Genomic DNA, 16,058 nt, shown 5'->3' on the forward strand with positions numbered 1-16,058 from the left:
CCCTAATTATGCCCCAAGCACCTCAACAAGATAGTATAATCTACTGTATCAAACACTGCAGATATATCCAGTATTATCAACAAAGAGGCATGAACTTTCTCTATATGGAAGTCAACTAAATCTAACAGAGCCATCTCTGTCCCATAGCCCAGCCTGTAGCCACACTGAAGAGATTCTAGAGCAGATGAGTTATCCAAGAAGACCTGGAGTTGGTCTGTTTACTGCTCTTTCAATCACTTTGCCAAGAAATCTTAGGTTAGAGACTAGGCAATCATTATTCTGTAGTAATGTTATTTATAAGTAGCATTCTTTGAATGGTGCCCTGAGAATATGGCTGATTTGTGTTCCACCATGGCCCATTATGCACAGGCCATAAGGCCCGCACTGGCGACAGCAACGCTTCGGTTAAAATCACTGAGAACGCACGCTGCCGCCATGATTGCGAGCGCCTCCCGGCCAAGGGCTCCGGAAGACCCGCGTTAAGCGAACGCGGGAGCTTCCAGAGCTTCCCGGGTAAGCCAGGGCTGCAGCAGTCCGGCACTATGCATAATCAGCAGCACCGGGCTTGTTGGGTCACCCAACCTCGACCAGCAGCGTCCCTTAAGGTACACCTCTCGCCCCTGCGGGCTCTGTGGCGGTATGGAGCTGGCAGGGGCAACTGCCCCCGGCCCCTCCCCACCTCCCCCGGCCACGCTGCTGCACTTACCTCGGCCAGGCCTCCTAGCCCTGGCGTAAAGCACGCGCACGCTACGCCGGGGCAACCCAGGATGCCCCGCTCCCGTGCACTCACGGGAAGCAGCGGGGCATTGTGCCCCGTCGCAACGGCACAGCGCCAGCGCACGGAATCTGGCACTGTGCATAAAGGGCCCATGACAACTTTACTCATCTGATCAGGGCCTTCTGCAGGTGTTACCCCACAAAAGGGCAAGGTCAGCAACTGCCCATTTTCGTGCATTCTCTGTTGCAGCTCCCACCTTACGGTATGGCCTACCTGATGAAGTCACAAGGCTCCCACTCGCCTAGAAATCTGCAAACTACTCAAAAAGAAAATGTGTAGGCCTACCTTAAATTGACCCTGGTTACTGAAGGGCTGCCAATGGAGAGATTATGGGATGGTATTAATACACATGCTTTGTCTAGCTCCTGATAATAACCAAGCTGCAGCATTCTGTACCAACTGGAGTCTTGGAGTTGATTCAGAGAGAGATCTGTGCAGTGTGCATGGCAGTAGTCTGTTCTTAATGTTACCAGGACATATATACAGGTAGTCAAATCAGCTGAACCAAGGGAGGGGGCTGTCAGAATCCCCGGGTTTTCTGCCATAATTCTATTCTGTTTCAATGATTCTATTCAAAGGGGCATCCAGGTTAAATTAAGTTGGAAGATACCACCCCATTTTCTGCAGCTGCATTAATTTGCTTCTCCAGTGTTGGATCCATTATAACCCCTACATTCTTAAGTAAACAAAAGTCAGTTGAACCCCATAGAAGGTAGAAAGCACAATATCCTTCATAATTTCACCTTCCCAACCAGCATTACCTTTGTCTATCAGACAATGATTCAGGTCTGCATCACCAGTGGATCTGTATAAAGATACGGGTATCATCACCAGATTGATGGCCAATCCCAAATCTGCAAAGGATTTGTTCTACAGGATCTATGTGAGGTTGAGTAGCATCAGGGATAGGATTGCACCCTTTATTTTTCTCTTTCTTAACAGGATAGTCTTCACAGATATTGACTATTCCAGGTAGGTATTTATTTTACATTATTTCCTGCACGGAAGATAACATAAGTAGAATCATGGCAACTGTTTCATTTCCAAGTGGATAGGTTGATGCTATTTCTGGTTTTATCAGTGATAACATTTTGGACCCGTCCTCAAATGTAACATATGCCAACACATTCCTGCTGTCTACATTGAACATAAAAGACAATGCCTACAGAAAATACACAGGCACAAATATGACATTAAAATCACAATATTATAAAACAGCATTAATCCTGAATGGATTTTTTGCTTGTTGCTTCAAACTGACCAATCTTTGACACATCTTTGTACTTCCTCATTTCTGTTGCTTCTATATATGTGCTATGGATATACATCTCATACACGTCATGAAGTGGACTCTTACTCATCATGCTAGAGTTTTATTAGTCTTTGATGAAGTGCCACTGGTTCATTTTTCCATTTTCCTGCACCATGAATGTCCCGTCTCTCATAACTTTTATTTCCTACCAATATCCATCTCTTTTCCATGTACCCTGTATCTTTTGCTTCTGCAGTGTCATATATGGGCATACATATAAAAAATTACTACACGTTATTATAACATTACATACAGATTACTAATTTGATAGATCTATCACTCCCTAGGGCAGGGGTAGTCAACCTGTGGTCCTCAAGATGTCCATGGACTACAATTCCCATGAGCACCTGCCAGCGTTTGCTGGACATCTGGAGGACCACAGGTTGACTACCCCTGCCCTAGGCTATGCTGCTCTTTATATTTATATTTATATTTATTTTATAGCATCTGGAGTGTTGCTCAAGGAATTTAGGGAATCCAGGCTTGAATCCCTGCTCAGGTGTGGTCTCAGATTAATGCACCGCACAGGCTTATGAGAATAATATTTTATGGTGTTATGAGTATTTTAATGAAGTTCTTGTTTGGTTTCAATTTTTTAAAACATGTGTTTTATTAAGTCTGATGATGATGATGATAATGATGGAAGATAGGTAGGGTATAGGCATTGTAAAGAACCTATCAAAGAATTTCTTGTATAATTACAAGGTCATACAGGATAGGAACCCCGAAGAAACTATTCAGCTGACAAATATTTTTTTACATCATAGCTTATTAAGACTTCCTATTAAGTATAAATACAACTAGTTGAAAACCTGACCAAAATTACACAGGAGGGGCAGACAGAATAACTAGGAACCCCTTCTCTTCAAGATACTATAGGGTGGGGGGGGAGAGATCTTTCTTTTAAAATGTACAAACCAATTATTTCCTTGTATGCCTAGGAAGTCACTGAGATGTGCAGAACCTCTTTGCTTACTGCTTGCTTTGTTTTGCTGTATTTGAAATAGCAAGTGCCTACTATGGGAATAAACTGGTTTCATTAGGAATTGTGGGGGGCGGGGTTGAGTTAAAAAAAATACATGCATACCTCCTCATCCAGAATTATATTGAGAATTATATTAATTATATTATATGTGTTCCTATTTTTCTAACCAACTTCCAAGACATTGAACCATGAACTTCACAATTGGATACTACCAGCAAATGGTCAATGAGAAATTAGGGGGGGGATGCTTCAGGAACTTCCCCAAAACCCTCCAACCATCCACCCTTCATCACCATCACCCCTTAGTACTTCTCAATCCTTATCAAGCTTTTTAAAGTCATTCCATCCTTTCTGCATAGGTGAGGAGTCCCCACCCGCCCTTAAAAAAACAGGTTTTTGATTAGTTCATGACTTGCCACAGACACTCACTTAACTCTTAGATGAACATTTACTCTTCTCCTCTTCTCATAGCTTGGATGCCACACATATTTCTTTCCTCAAAACATCCCTGGGAGTTTTTTGCTCAAAGACAAAGAAACTAGCCCAAAGTCACCAAGCGAGCTTCATGACAGAGTAAGTTTTAAGTTATTGATGGAAGAAGAAAAACTATACATCGGAACAGGAATTTGGTTCGTCTCTCTGGAAGGAATATACATGTGTGCGGCGGGGGAGGGGAAAAGATGTTTCAATTAAGCTACATCCCTGTTGTTAAAGCCTCTGAAGGAAAGTGACTCTCGCTTGCTCCAGAACGTCTCTTCCCCAGCCCCATAAGCCCTCGCGATCTCCTTGAGAGGTGCCCTGCCAGACTCCTTCCTCGGACGGAAGCAAACACACCTCCACTCTCCCCCATCCCCCGCAATTCAAGGGGCCGCCAAGCCCCCACCTTCTCCCTCTCCCGCCCGCGTCTCGCGCGCATGATCTAATTGCGGCGTCGCGAGCCCGGCCGTAAACGGTCTCCTTCTCCGCGAGCCGCCCGACGTCATTTAAAGCGACCACCCAATCAGAGCGTATTAACTAGTCAGCTCTAGCCCGCGAGAATGGTATTTGAAGAGTCGAGGAACAGGGTGGGGGCGGAGGGAGAGGTAGACGGGATTAAGCGAGACAGGCAGCTCATCTCGACCAATCAGAGAGAGCATCGATTCCCGGCCTTCCCACCTAATTCCACACTCACAGACAGGCGCACGTTCTCATCCCACCCTCACCACCTCCGGGTTCCTTTTGTCCCAATCAAGATCTGCTGGAGAGTAACAAGGGAAGGGGAAGAGGAGGGAGGAGGACAGACAGCCGCGGACAGGCGTGGCTTCCAAAAACCCCGCGCGCGCGCTCAGGAGGGGAGGAGGAGAAAAGACGGACGCCTTCGCTAGCCAATGAGGCTTAGGGGTCCATTTTGTGTAAGCTTTTTTCCCCCTTTTCCCTCTCCCTCCCTTTTTTCCCTTCTACCTCCCTTGGAGGGCCCGCCTCCTCCGTCACGGCTCGGAGCCAATAGGACGGCAGGGCAGTTTGGGGCGGAGGTTTTCCCCCGCCCCTCCCGCGCGCTGCGAGGCGCCATGGGCTGAAAACTAAACCGAGATGGAATCTCCCAGTCTGAACCGGTTTGAGCCGGTTCCGAGTCTGTGGCACTAGAGAAGGAGGAGGGGGAAGAGCGGAAGGAGAAGCGGCCGCGAAAGAGAGAGAGGGCGCGAGATCTACTCTATAGCGAGAGGGGGGCAAGAGGGGAGGGGAGAAGGGAAGGGGAAAAAAGAAACAGCAGCTGCCCCGCACGCTCGGTTCCTTTGCCGCCTTTGCCGTGCGGGGAGGGGGGTGGAAGAAGGCGAGCGAGTGAGGGAAGGAAGTGTGGGAGGGCGCGTGTTTGCATCTGGGAAGCGTAGCGGGGTTCATTAAGCGCAGGAGTGGAGCCGGGTGGGGAGGGGAGCCTTTTTTTAAAAAAATAGGGGGGTCAGGTATGGAGGCAAACTGAAGGGGGGGGGGAGAACAGGCCGTGAGGGGAAAGGGGGGCCCAACCAAAGAGTGGCTGGTTGAGTAGAGGAGGGTGAGGGCGGGAGAAGCACTCGAGTCCTGTGCTGGGGAGTGGGTGGGTCGCTCCCGGTCCCTTTTTTGGGTGTGCGAAGAATCCCCTCAGTCCTAAGGAAGGGGGTGGGAAAGGTGGTGGAGGTCTCCCCTTACCACAGAAGTTAAGGGACGAGAAGTGCGTGTGTGCGTGTCTATATGAAGAGCAGGGTCGCTGGGGGGGAAATAACTCTTAATCTGCGTTGTGAATGAGGAGTGGGGATCAGAGCTTCATAGTAAAGTGCGGGTGGGTGGGGGGGCTGCAGTGGCGCCCTTGCACGATTTAAGGAAAGGGCGGGAGCGAGAGAGAATAGGGGAGGGGGCGAAGAGGACTTCTTCCTCCTCCTGCAAGACCTGCCTCAACTTACACTCCTCGTGTCTTTTTTGGCGTGGGGGAGCAGGAGGGGTGTGCCTGCACGCGTGTACTTGTGTGCTTGAATGGGTGGCAAAGCCCTGATCCCTCAGTGTGGGCGTGTTAGTAACTTTACAGAGTTTGAGAGGTAGAAAGTGAAGGTGTGTTGAGATATATATTTATATACATGTATTTTTAAGATCACTTTTTTCCCTTTTCTTTGGGGGGGTAGTTAAGCTAGGTGGGGGGGCGGTAAGGGGATTCGATGAACCAGTCTCTTGGGCCGCATGTGAAAATAGAGTAAGGTACCTCTCTCTTTTGTTTGTGTGGAGAGAGTTGTGAGCCACGACTGGCCAGGTCTTTGCAACCCTCCTTCTCCTCGTGCTTCTTGGCTTTGCTTGGATTTCTTTTCTTTTTTTAAAAACAAAACACATTGCTGCTGCCCGCTCCCTCTCTAGAAGAAGTAGGTGTGATACTTAATTGGGTAAGTGAGCCTGTCATTAATAGAAACTTGTGCATGGGACATCGCTGGGAAGTGGTTAGCAGGGGAGGGAGGAAATTGGGGGTGGAAAATAACCCCTGGGGTTACGAGACTTGCCAAGGATTGGAAGGAATATCCTACAGGAGGGTAGTGATCTTGGGTAGGTGAAAAGTGAATTTGTTCCACAACCTTTTGAACGCCTTTTGAGGTGGTGCATGTTAATCCAAGGCCTAAATGGTGTGAGTGGTGTGTAGACGGGCTCCTTATTGTTTCCAGGGGAAAACAGTGATGAGTTGATGGGAGCGGGTGGGCTGGATGCCTGTAGAGGACAAAGTCCGAGGCCTTCCCATAGTGCCTATAAACTGATGACATGGGTGAGCTTGGAAAATCGTCCATGGACCCTCATGGTATGGAGGGGCAAGAGAGGAAAGGGGTGTGTTTCCAGGAGGGCTTAGAAAAGACCCGTTATTGGGGGCCTAGTCTGGAGCCTGCTTGCGTTAGATAAACGACTTGCACCTTGGGAAGCAAGCAGTGAAGGCTTTAAAGTAATCGGATGGGGAAAGAAAGCCCAGCCGGTTCAGGCAAGCCGAGACTATCCTTGGAGCATGGCGGGGCGACCGGAGCGGAGCAGCAAGTGTGGGGTTAGAAACTAGAGCTGGGTGGCAGAAGGTAACGGGGGAGGGGGGTAAACTGGCGGGAGATCAGAGGAAGGGCCTGCCTTTAGGAGGACAGGAGAGCGGGCCGGAGAGCGCCGGAGCATAATTTTTGAATTACCAGGAGTGGAAGTTTCCAGAAATATTTTTGTGTGTGTCTCTCTGTGCAGCAGTATTGAAACGTCCGCCTGGATCACGTGGGGGGCCGTGTATAGAAAGCAGGGATAGAGGAGGGAGGGGCTGCGGTGGCCCAGCTGCTCTTTACGGCTGGGAAGGGGGAAGATAGCAAACCCCTCGTTTAAAGCTTAGGTTGCACGAGGTGTCTGAATTAGAATTTCCGGGAGGTTGGGGGGAAAATCAGATCGTACGATAGTTGTGAGCATATCAGCGTGAATGTTGTAGGTTCTGCAGTGTGCTGTTTGCTGAAGGGCGGCTGCCCAGGCCTTTGCTGTGGGTGTGTAGCTGCCCTCTTTGGGTGAACCTCATGTGCCTGTGTGATCTGTTTACGTTATGCTTCTGTTACTGATTTCAGCGTGGTTTCTCTAATCCATGTTCTGTGATTGGATGATTCTGGCATATTTCTTTGAAATGTTTTCAAAGTAATTACAGGTTTAGTGGGAAGGGAGATTGGACTGCAGCCCTAAGTTCCATATTTCTGCTGACCCTGTTGATAGGGGGCTGGGGGGGTATCCATATTTATGCATTTTTCTTGAAATATTTTGGACAGTCTGCTGGATATGGGCAGAGTATGGGAGAGCCTAGTGTATATAACATAGTGTATATAACAGTGGACCAATAGCTAAGTTTATTATGGATTAGTGACAGTACAATTATTCATGAAACTGATGAATTAAGAATGCACAACTCTGCATTGTGAACTTGTAAAGTAAAATGAACTGGTGCACAATTTAAAGTTCGAAGTGGAAATCTGATTCTGGGGATCACATGTTCCAAGTGTCATTCTCTGGTTTTTAAATATTGTTCATGTGTAAGAGCCTATAAAACACAGTAAAACTGCAGCATTAGCTTCCTTATCTATTTGGAGCCAGTGTTAAGATGACAGCTTAATCATGTTGATCTTACTGTGCAGAAGCTCCCATACTGACAAAAATTTGAGGTATAGCCATGATGACAATATATAAGTTGAATTCACAAATAGGAGCATGTCGTTAATTTTACAGATGTTTGGAGTGACAGGGCAGTACCTTGTCTGCATTGGTGAGGTTTATAATGGCCACTTGCATGGGAAATAAAAAATAAAGTTTGCACTTTATTTTGTTGTTAGAATTAGAAGACTTTCTGAAAAAGTATGTCCAATGTTTGTTAATGAAAGTTGCATGATATTAAGACTTCAGAGTTCTTGTGTGTAACTTCATTTGCAAGGGCAGATTTAAGGGGGTGTGGTCAAGCGCTGATGATAAGTTGTAATTTGACACTTGAAACATGTGGATTAGTCTCTTACCCACTTTTCTTAGACAAGGTCCAAGGAATCAATACTTCCAAATGCAAAACTACACCTGTCAGCTGTGTTAGCAGATCATAGTAAGAATGGCCATTGGGAGAGGCTGTTACAGTGGCATGGAGAGGATTAAATTATATCTTCTCTTCTGCTTTATATTTCTACATGTGCTCATCCTGAAAGAGATTATACTGTTTTTGATAGTACTAAGTATGTGATTTGTCACAACACAGTTTAAGTGCAATCAGCATTGCAGTGTAGCTCACTAAATAGGTATTTTCAGTGTTAATAATAAGTCCCAGTGACAAAATTTGCATCCATACAATAATTTAATTATTGTGATACATTTCAAACACTACTTGGGAAACTATAAGGGTATTATCTTTTTGCATGGAAGATACTGATAACATTTTCTTTCAGCTACAGCTTGCTCTCTACTTTGCTAGACAAGGAGACTCAAAATTAATGGAGTTTCTGAGGGAGACTACAGCAGCATAAGAGAAGCCATGGGGTGGCAGTGTTAAGGGGTGCATAGCATATGACCCTTAAAATACAGTTACACTTGGCAGTGTGTTCTGGTAGGATTAATTGTACAGTGTAAACGTTGTTTTATGTGTTATATTTTGGGGAGGAAGCAGAAATTACTCATGCATAAAGCCAAATGTGCATCATTTCTTGCGATGAGTTATTTGTGAGAATGTTAACTTCAGAATAAAGTTCAAAACTGCAATGAGTTGGATCAAAAGTAGCTTAAGTCTTGCTCATGCAATGCACTTATCCACCCTTTTGCTGTAGTCTCTCCTCCCACCCCCTATGGAACTTGGGAACAGAGTGTGGGATGTTGGATGGAGGTTTGCTGTAAGAAGGGGGAAATTGCTCTTGCTTTCTTGCATACAAGGAAATGTCTTTTTGTTTTTGAAAGAGATTTTAGTCCACCTGAATATATTTTACCTGATAAATAAGAACACAACTCCTCCTGATGAGGTGGGGGCTTTTCTATTTCTAATTTTTAAGTATCATTGTCTAACTTCATTTCTTTTTTTAAACTTGCAGTAATCTATGCCAGCAATTATGACAATGTTAGCAGACCATGCAGCACGACAGCTGCTGGATTTCAACCAGAAATTGGATATAAATCTGTTGGATAATGTGGTGAACTGCTTATATCATGGAGAAGGAGCCCAGGTAGAGTATATGTTTGGAAACCAGAAACTGCAGTTTAATTGTGTCCAAACCTTATATGTAGAGGAAGAAACAGTTTGTTCTCTTGAACACTTCAAGTGCTAGTGAAATTTGACTTTTAATCAGCCAGTTTTTGGAGACATTCTAAGTAAAAAGAACAGATGGTTAATGCTGAGGAATATCTAGACTGGCATTTCTCAACCTTTTGAACATGGAGGAGCCCCTGAAATAATTTTTCAGGCTTCAAGGAAGTGATGTCAGCTGGCCACACCTCCTTACCACACCCTCAAAAGTGATATGTTATTGGAAGTGAGATCACCCATGTTAATAGGTAGGTTCAAGGAGGACTGAAGGGAGAAGAGACAAGAGGTGGTTTAATCTTGGAGTAGGTGTGTAGGCTCTGCCCCCTCCCAGGTGCAGGAACCACGAGAGAACTGCTTCCATAGTTTGTGGCTGAATCCATTAAAGCAGGAGGGAAAAGGCTGTAGACCCCTGGTTAGCAATGCCTGATCCAGACAGTAGCTTCCAGCCTATTGTGTATTCTAGTAATGGGATGATGGAATTGTATAATCTTTCATAGGACAGCTTGGCTAACTTGGTTAGAGAAAGTACAAGCAAATCATTTGTTCCCATTGCATTACAACTTTGGTGCTCATGTTATACCATTTGTGATGGAAAGTAGAGCTGATCAGAGTTTTTATGATGGTAGCTTTAATATGTGTTACTCTCTGAATGTGTTACTAACAATAAGGATATCTTTTATAAAGTGATGTATAAGATCAGTGGGTATGAGGTGCATGAGGGCCCGTAAGCTAAAACTCTATCCAGACAAGATTGCAGACCTATGACAAAGTAGCTCAGGAACTGAGAAATCAACCTGTACTGGAGGGAATTACAATCTTCTTGAAGAAAGCAGTTCCTAGCTTAGTGCTCCTAGTCTATAATTGGAGGCCTAGATCTTCTCTGTGACACATAGTACCTTTTGTCAGCTTTGGCTGATATGCCAGCTACAGCCATTCCTCAAGCATCATCTGACCATGGCAAACCATGCTCTGACTACATCCAGTTTAGATTGCCATTGTGGGCTTTACATGGGGCTGCATAAATGCAGCAAGCAGACTGTTGTTAGGGCCAGGATACAGTGGTCATATCACCCCAGTGCTCGAAAGGTCTTCACGGCGCATTTTTTGTAGGGACAATTCAAAGTGCTAGTTCTTATCTTTAAAACTCTAAATGGCTTGGGAACAGGATCCACCTCCCATCTTGTTTGGTCCATCTATTAAGATTTGCCTCACAAGCCCTTATCTCTGTGCCCCCACTTCAGAAGTGCAATATGGCAACTGGAAATGGTTTGTTTTTTTAATTGATGGTACCTCTCACATGAGATGCTGTCCCACTTAAGGCTCATCTGGTGCCTACATTGCTTTCTGTAGGGGCATCGGGCCAAAGATTTTCTGTTCATTCTAGCTTTTGATTAAGGGGGTTGGTGCTCTGGTTTTATACTAAATTTTAATCAATGTTTTTATTTTCTGTTTTGTATGCTGCTTTGGACAGGTTCCTGAGGAGGCAGCATTAAAAATTTTCTAAAATACATACCATAGTACAGTCCCAAAGTTCACAGAATAAATATTTTGATTTTTTTTCTCATTCTATCTCTTCTGTAAGCATTACATTTGATCATGCTGCTTGCAGTGGGGATGTCACATGTGAGACAATGTAAATAGAAGCTACTACATATAGTCCACATTCTAGTCACTTTTCAACTCCATTCTCTTGCCAAAGAATCAGTAACCCCCCCCCCCCCCCCCCCAATGCATCCAGGTGCTTGAACTTGTCTGTAAGCAATTTCTGTCTGTTTCACTTTCATTTACAGTCTGGTTTGGTAGAATAAAGAAAACAGTGGACAGGACTGAAAGTTTAGGGTCCTGGCAGCACCATTTACTCTGTAGAAGCAATTACCTTTATGTCAAAGTTATTTCATTTGTATTTATTAGTTGTATTCCTGGAATGATTAGCAGAAGAAGAATTGGTTCTTATATGCCGCTTTTTCCCTATCCGAAGGAGGCTCAAAGTGGCTTACAGTCGCCTTCCCATTCCTCTCCCCACAACAGACACCCTGTGGGGTGGGTGAGGCTGAGAGAGCCCTGATATCACTGCTCGGTCAGAACAGTTTTATCAGTGCCGTGGCGAGCCCAAGGTCACCCAGCTGGTTGCATGTGGGGGAGTGCAGAATCGAACCCGGCATGCCAGATTAGAAGTCTGCACTCCTAACCACTACACCAAACTGGCTCTCGGACGGGATTAGACTAAGGTTCTCAAGTAAAGCAAAATTGTATGTTGTCTTTTTACCAGAACATTATTTTAATATTATATATTATACATTATGAATGATGATGCCGGTTGCAGAAATATTTCAGCTTAAGATAGTCGTACCCTGCTTTTACCAAGCCTCTTGTGGCACAGAGTGGTAAGGCAGCAGACATGCAGTCTGAAAGCTCTGCCCATGAGGCTAGGAGTTCAATCCCAGCAGCCGGCTCAAGGTTGACTCAGCCTTCCATCCTTTCGAGGTCGGTAAAATGAGTACCCAGCTTGCTGCTGGGGGGGTAAACGGTAATGACTGGGGAAGGCACTGGCAAACCACCCTGTATTGAGTCTGCCATGAAAATGCTAGAGAGCATCACCCCAAGGGTCAGACATGACTCGGTGCTTGCACAGGCAATACCTTTACCTTTACCCTGCTTTTATTCCTGAAAGGGAACCTAGAGTGGCTAACAACATTGTTCTCACTCCTAGTTTAAGTTCATAATAGCTCTTTTGTTAAAGTAGTTAGCTTGAGTGAGTGACCCAAGACCACCCATTGAGTTTCTGTGGCAGAATAGGAATTTAAACTTTGGTCTCCCAAGATCCTACTTTATCCAGAACTCCACACTGTTTGATATACTGGCTTTTTGAACATCCTGGTATAGGTTAATTCAGACTCTACATAGATATACTAGACAGTTATTTAGTTGCAAAAGCTCTTGGCATTGTATGCACTAGGGCTGGGTGCTTCAGCGCTTGCATGTGTGCGCCCGCCGGTGCACTGACGCCTGTGCCTCCGCATCATGGCACGACGATGGCTGCGTCGGGAGCGAACAGACGCTTTGGGCGCTGAAGCACCCAACCCTACTCAGCACTTCTCACTTGGCAGTCTTTCTCACCTACATTAAAGCTGCTGCTGTGCACCCCCCTCCCCCCAATATACTGCCCTTTAATGCGAGTTTTGGTTGCTGAATTCAAATTATAGCAACAGATGTGTGTTTCACTGGGCCCTGTTAACTCAATCATTCCTGAATTCTGTGTTAAGAGCACACTAGCACCACCTCTAATGTCTTGTAAGTAAAGTGTTCTTCGAACCCAAAGCAACCTTTCACAGGCTGTCTGCAATGTGTGCATTGCTGCTTTGGTCTTGCCTTTTATCACTCAGCCTCTGTTAGAGATCAATTTTTGTTTGTTTTTGCATCTTTGGCAAGTATGATGAGATTATTCAGTAGATTCCAGTGTAGAGATAGCAGAATTATCTGCCCTCAGACTAAGATTCTTGTTTGTATCTCTGTTTTGGGTATACTTGGTTTGAGTAGGAAGCGTATCTATATCAGAGTTTTGTAGAAAAATATGTAGTATGGATCTCCTGAAAGTGGATAATTTTTATAAATTTGAAAAGTAAATTTTGATTGGGATGAAGCATGTTTTTACTGTTTTAATTCCAAAGGTATGCCTCAACTATCAGATGCTTAGGAAATGCGGTACTACATGCACACATTTTTAAATTTGGGTTTATATGTCCTTTTCTAGCAAAGGATGGCACAGGAGGTCTTGACTCATTTAAAGGAGCACCCTGATGCATGGACAAGAGTGGATACTATTCTGGAATTCTCTCAGAATATGAACACCAAAGTAAGTCTATGATTTCTAATTGATTTCTGTCTTTCTTCGACTCAGACTTTGAGGAAGGTATCTCAATTTTTAGATTTAGCATTTGTGATTTTTTGCCTGTTCCTTAAAATCTTTCTAGCCTGACCCAATAGTAGTACACACTGTTCCATGAAATTGATTTTCTTGTAAAAAGTCTTGAGAAATTCTATGGCACATTGAAGTTTGAATAAAAATTCTGGTTGGAGTATGAACAGATCAGGGTGTTAAATGGCCATATCATGTCTTTAATGTGTCTGGCTTTCATTTATGCTAATGAGAGTCATATGCACATAACTGAGGGCAAAATACGTCTCTAAATACCACTTGAAATGATGATATTCTATACTGCTTAAAGCAGACAAGGCACCCCAAATGTTTTCTTCAGTTGAATACAAGCTCTGCTTGTTTGTAGTGCAGTTGATCAAGCCATTCTACCATGGTAGTGACTTGCTAAAGAGAACACTCCTTAGGCTTCTGTAATTCAGTGGTTTCACTGTAGGCTTTTTAAAGGGTTAAATAAGTTTGCCAAGTGTATGAAAACAGTCGTCATACTATTAAACATGTGCATGGCCACCTTCTTGAAACATCATCCACACATTTTAACATACCTTGTATTGAGATTGAATACAACTGCGCTTAAAGGAGTTCTTCAGAATTTGGATGGTGGTTATGTAACTCCAAGCTTTTTTTGAAAAAAAAAGAGGCTTTGTAAATTTCAGGACAAAGTTAAAAAACTTCCTCAAAGTACTAAATTTAAAGTAACCATGTTTGCCTGTTTGCTTGCCTGGTAAACTTTGCTTTTTATACTCACAGACATTACTAATGTTTAAGTTGATTTATCAACAGTATTTTTTAAAACTCAAATTTGTCTTGTGAAAAATGAGATGATTAGAGGAACAGAAAGAAAGCAACAGGTAAAGAATTCTTCAATTTACATAAATTACAAATGATTTGGTGCTGAATTTATGCACTATGACATTTGGCTTTTATGCAGTCATTTTTTTCTTAAAGCTGTTAACACTACCTGATATTAATCATAATGTTCCATTATGTTGATTGCTTGTAATAGGAAGAAAAGGGGTGTCTTCCTGTGCAACTGACACAGCTAGGCTTTGACGGCAGGCCTCCACAAGGTCTACCCTTTTGATTCCCTTTAACTGAATTCTGTTCATCAATTGCTTTTTTTCCTTGTTTGGTTTCTTGGGTGGTGGGAGGGAACGGTTCGGTACATTGAATAAGTATCCCATAAAATTTCTGCCATAGGGATCATTGTATACATTTTTCATTTTCTGTTTCTGTCCCACCTTTTGTAAGTTGGTTATCTTAAAAATATTGTAGAACAAACCGAAAGCATGTCATACAGCTTATAGTATGAAGGCAGGGATATAGACATATGTGTTGATTTTTGTCAGATAGCAAAGAATTCCCAAAAATATTCTGACTGCAGAAATATTTCTCAAACCTGGCAAAATAGGGGATGCCAGTGATAGTAAGCAATCACTGCCACTTCTGTTGGTTTTCTTCATCTTCTTTTTTGGCCTTCTATTCTGGCTGAACTTGTGTGTTACTAACCTGTATTCAGGTGACAGGTTCACCTCTGGCAGTGAAGTGACAGCGCAGCTGGTGTTTTGGGTTTTTGAAAATATTCTCCCACCACAACTTGGAGCAGCAGTAGGCAATAGGGTGGGGGACAGAGATACCCCCACTATCTCTGGGGACTTAGGAACCCAGCATTATCTCAACTTCTTTGTAATTTGTAAAATTGCCTTTAGCTTGTATAGGTAATCAGGGTAGTGGCTCAGTAGTAAGCCACGTATGTTTCATTCTTGATGTCCTAGGCTCCATTGCCAGAATCTCCATTTGAAAGAATGTAGTAGTGAATCTCTGTCAGCACCCTTGGAGAGCACCCATAACTGGAAGTACTAGGCTATGGGTTGTAGCACAATTTATGTTCTTAAGTCTTGCTTCAATAATAAAAATCGGATTGAATAATACATCGTCTTCAAAAAGATGAAGTTGGTAAAAAAAATCCATATAATTGTAGATTCAAAAGGGTAGCCATGTTGATCTGAAGTAGCACAATAAAATCAGAGTCCAGTGGCACCTTTAAACCCAACAAAGATTTATTCCAGGCGTGAGCTTTCGAGTGCAAGGTCCTACTGGACTCCATATAATTTTGTTAATGTTTGCAAGTGATCCAAGTTCGCACTCCTATTCATAGTTTTCTGCTATTCTACCTTGTGTTCAATATGCCTGTACCCGACAGGGGAGGAAATAATAATGTGCTAATTAGTGTTCTGTCAGGATTTGTTATAGGAATGAGAGACTTGTGGCTCTCAACTATAGTGACTCCCTTTCCATCTTCTGTCTTCTAGACATTTTGTCTCTGAAAACACATTCTTTGCTTTTGTAATGCTCCTAGAATCATAGAGTTGGAAGGGAGCTCCTGGGTCATCTAGTCCAATCCCTGCACTGTGCAGAACACTCACAACCCTATCGCTCATCTACTGTAACCTGCCACCCCCTTGAACCTTCACAGAATCAGCCTCTCCTGACCTGCCATTGATTGGTGGGCATCCCCTCCAGTGACACAGATTGATATTAGAAACCAAATGACTGTCAGAATAGGAAATAAAGTGAAAACTGAGGCAACCCATGCTGACGTACTTGGTGTGGATTAGGGATAGTTCTTACAAGTCAAACATTGTTGCCACTTCTGTGCGTGTGCAATACCTGCACTGCTTGGTCGCTGCTGGAAACTGTTCAACGCTGCTTCATGGATGCTAGTGCCACTAAGTAGAAATGTTGTTCACTTGAGTTTTAGGGGCCAGTGCAAAAGTTTCTAGGGGAGAAGGC

At 43.9% G+C, this 16,058-nt stretch overlaps 1 protein-coding gene across 4 annotated transcripts in view; it reads left to right on the forward strand.

Moving 5' to 3' along the window:
- Window positions 1-4,283: 4,283 nt before the first annotated feature.
- Window positions 4,284-16,058, forward strand: part of XPO1 (exportin 1) — a 52,789-nt gene continuing 41,014 nt past the window's right edge. The window contains exons 1-3 of one of the 4 annotated variants that reach the window (XM_077332797.1): window positions 4,284-4,466; window positions 9,120-9,251; window positions 13,083-13,184. In XM_077332797.1, the coding sequence (XP_077188912.1) occupies window positions 9,126-9,251; window positions 13,083-13,184 (228 nt within the window). In that variant the 5' untranslated portion in view covers window positions 4,284-4,466; window positions 9,120-9,125. Of the gene's footprint in view, window positions 4,467-5,396; window positions 5,958-9,119; window positions 9,252-13,082; window positions 13,185-14,271; window positions 14,336-16,058 lie in introns of those variants that run through there. The other 3 variants (XM_077332807.1, XM_077332787.1, XM_077332817.1) reach the window with 3 other exon arrangements.

This window comes from Paroedura picta, chromosome 1 (genome assembly GCF_049243985.1).
Source record: "Paroedura picta isolate Pp20150507F chromosome 1, Ppicta_v3.0, whole genome shotgun sequence".
Classification (NCBI taxonomy): Eukaryota; Metazoa; Chordata; class Lepidosauria; order Squamata; family Gekkonidae; genus Paroedura; species Paroedura picta.